The sequence below is a fragment of the Manis pentadactyla genome, chromosome 12 (genome assembly GCF_030020395.1).
Source record: "Manis pentadactyla isolate mManPen7 chromosome 12, mManPen7.hap1, whole genome shotgun sequence".
Taxonomy (NCBI): Eukaryota; Metazoa; Chordata; class Mammalia; order Pholidota; family Manidae; genus Manis; species Manis pentadactyla.
Genome location: NC_080030.1, coordinates 18418414 through 18421238, shown reverse-complemented (window position 1 = coordinate 18421238; position 2825 = coordinate 18418414). Strand labels below are relative to the sequence as shown.

Genomic DNA, 2825 nt, shown 5'->3' with positions numbered 1-2825 from the left:
GCTTCCTGGGGCTCCCTACTGCTCCCCTGGCAAGCCAGGCACAGGTGTCCATCCTCTTGCCTGTGTGCTTGTTGAGGGTGGGAGCACCAATCCTGGTTACCATAGAGAGAGGACGTGAATCTTGGTTGGATGCTTCTTCCTGGTCCCACTTTGGGTCTCACCTGCACACCAGCTGCCCCAGACCCTTAGGGAGAGAAGAGGACCTGCAATGCTGTTCTGAGTCCCAGTACCCACCTGAAGAAAAGGCTAACCGCCCTGGCCACCACTTTCCTTTTATTCCTGAAAAATCTTGAGTCTTTGTGTTAGTACTTCCATGTTGCAGATGGGTAGACTGAGTCACAGGTTAATTAACTAAACTGGGGTTCAAGCTGAAGTCTAAACTTGCTCCTGAGCTTTAGCTCTTTTATGTTCCGCTGGGCTTTCCTCGGAGAACACCCTGCTCTCCTCCCCACAGGGCTCCCATGCCTTCACTAGAGGCTGGAAGGCTTTCCAGAGGGCTGGCAGCTGGGCACACAGTGTGCCCCCTCCCCGGTGCTCCTCTCTGAGGTTCCGATTCATGTCACTCACACAGGCCCAGGGCCCTTCTGGGGCTACACACCACTTGGAGTGGTCTTCTGTGGCATTGAAGGTTGGCCCAGTTGGCCCGGGGAAGGCTGTCTGGGTCACGTCCAGCACATGCCGGGCCCTAGAACAGTTGGAGGGCAGGATACCAGGAGAATTTTGCCAGAACTGGACCTGCAGGTTGCTGCCAAGGGCTTCTGCCAACCAGCCAGAGTACAGGTCTATAGAGGACAGAAAGGGGACATGGGCAGGGGCAGAGTCACTACTAGCGATTACCTAGGCCACTTCCCCATCCTCAGCTGTTTCCTCAACTGTTACTTCCTGGCAATATTAATAGTCCTTACTAAATTCTTTACATACATCACTTCATTCACAACAATTCCTCCAAGTAGATATTATCGCCATTTTTCAGGTGGGTAAACAGAGGCCTCGGTTAAATCATTCATCACACAGCCAGAAACCAATATTTGAACGTAGGTCTGTTAATTGTCTATCTTCCATATGATTATAGCTCCCAAAGAGTCCTAATCCCTATCCCTGACCTGCCCTTGGCTATGGACATATCAGACACCCCTCTGCAGAGGAAGAGCTTTCCAACCCAATGTCAGGGCCTACCATCTCCAAAGTTTCCAAATTTGGCAAAGCTCTGGAAGGTGGCCCCTGCCTTTGATGTGAGTGTTATACTGCTGTTCCAGGGACCCTGACGAATGTGGTGGCCTTTGATCACCTCCTTCAGGTGGGGAAATTCTTGGGCAAAGGCCCCTTCCAACTTATGGTCATACACTAGTGGGTAGGTGTAGGTCAGCTGTCTTCCTGGAGGGCAAGAGGAGAGAAAAATGAGGGACTATTCCATATTCTGGCCTGGGAATCAGGGACTTTCCCTGCCTCCCTGTCCCCACTCACCAATATTCAGGAACTGGGTGAGGGGGAAAGACACACAGAGCAGGGTCTGACCATAAGTGTGGGCACTATAAGGCCAGCTGTATGCAGCAGAAGCAGGTGGAGGGAAGCGTGGAACACTGTGGACCAGCCAGAAGCCCCCTTCTTGGTCCAGGAGCAGCACACCTGAACCAGAAGGCAAAGACCAGGGGATTGCTCAAGGTATCTCAACAAACACATGCAACCAGTAGCTCCCTAGGTTCGCAGGAGGCCTGGAGAGGGTGTGGGCAGTGTCTCGACCACTGCTGGGTTGTTTCTACAGCTGTCAATTCTCAAAGTCCAGAGGAAGGACACCACTAATATAAGATGAGTAAACAGATGCCCTGGGTCTGACCGAGCAGCCCACTCTCCCACCCCACCCACCCGCAGATCAGAGGTTACCTGAGGGAAATGCGTAGGGAGACCAGACCCATTTCCCAGCCCCCAGCCTGGGCCTCACCCTTCGTGTGCCCACGGCTGGAAGAGTCCTGGGCCTCGCTGGATTTAGGTGGCTGGTCATTGTAGAGCAGGAAAGCGAGCTGGGAGAGATGGACGGGTCAACGTGAAGGCTCCCCCCAGGTCGACCCCGCCCTAGAGTCCCACCCCAAGTTCAGTCCAGCGCCCCTTCACCTGGCTGGCGTTGTTCCGGTACAGCGGCAGCAGGCTGCGGCCCACGGCCCCCGCCGAGCTGTTGATGGGCACCACGCCGTCGCGCCAGCCCCGTGAGCCCTCGTCCAAGTACTTGTATTGCAGCCCTCTCTGTTCCGCATCCCCGGGCCCGCTCTGGGCTGGTAGTTTGTAGACGACGAACCTGCAAGTGGGGGGAATGGACAGACATGGAGGAAGGGGGAAAGAAGAAAGCTCAGGCTTCACGCAGGACGCAGAAGTCCCCAGCTCGACTCCGGGGGTATAGTCGGTGCCCGCTTACTCACCAGTCCACAGGCTGCCCCGAGTCTCCGTAGCAGGTCAGAGCTCCTACAGGGACCCACAGCAGCGCAGCCACGAGCAGTGAGCTCGGCGCGGCCATGGGGCTGAGGTCCAGTAATCTGTATTGGCACCGTGGGGCGCCGGGTCACAGGACAGGCCGAGGCCTCCTCTACGCGACTTTCACTTCCCCAACCCGGACTGGAACCTGGGGCCGTGCTGTGTGAGTTTCCTGGGGCTCCCCCCTCCGCCCCCGGCAGGCCAGGAGAAAGGATACCCCGCCTGCTGGAGGAGAAGCTGAGATTTGAAAGGCAGTCCTTGTTCCCCGGGGGCGGAGCTTCCTTTCCGGCTGTCGCTCCCTGCCGGCCCCGACCCCTCTGAGCCAACCTGGGGCTGCCTCCAGTTTTCCGTGGACTAAACCC

General features: G+C 56.6%; 1 protein-coding gene across 1 annotated transcript; it reads right to left on the bottom strand.

The window, feature by feature from the left end:
* Positions 1–254: 254 nt before the first annotated feature.
* On the bottom strand, positions 255–2812 carry DNASE2 (deoxyribonuclease 2, lysosomal). Its single transcript, XM_036879277.2, has 6 exons — positions 2412–2812; positions 2110–2290; positions 1940–2018; positions 1465–1626; positions 1177–1374; positions 255–782 (listed from the first exon to the last, which is right to left on the bottom strand). The coding sequence occupies exons 1-6, from the start codon at positions 2504–2506 to the stop codon at positions 376–378; spliced, it is 1122 nt and encodes a 373-aa protein (XP_036735172.2). The 5' UTR covers positions 2507–2812; the 3' UTR covers positions 255–375.
* Between the last annotated feature and the right edge of the window lie 13 nt (positions 2813–2825).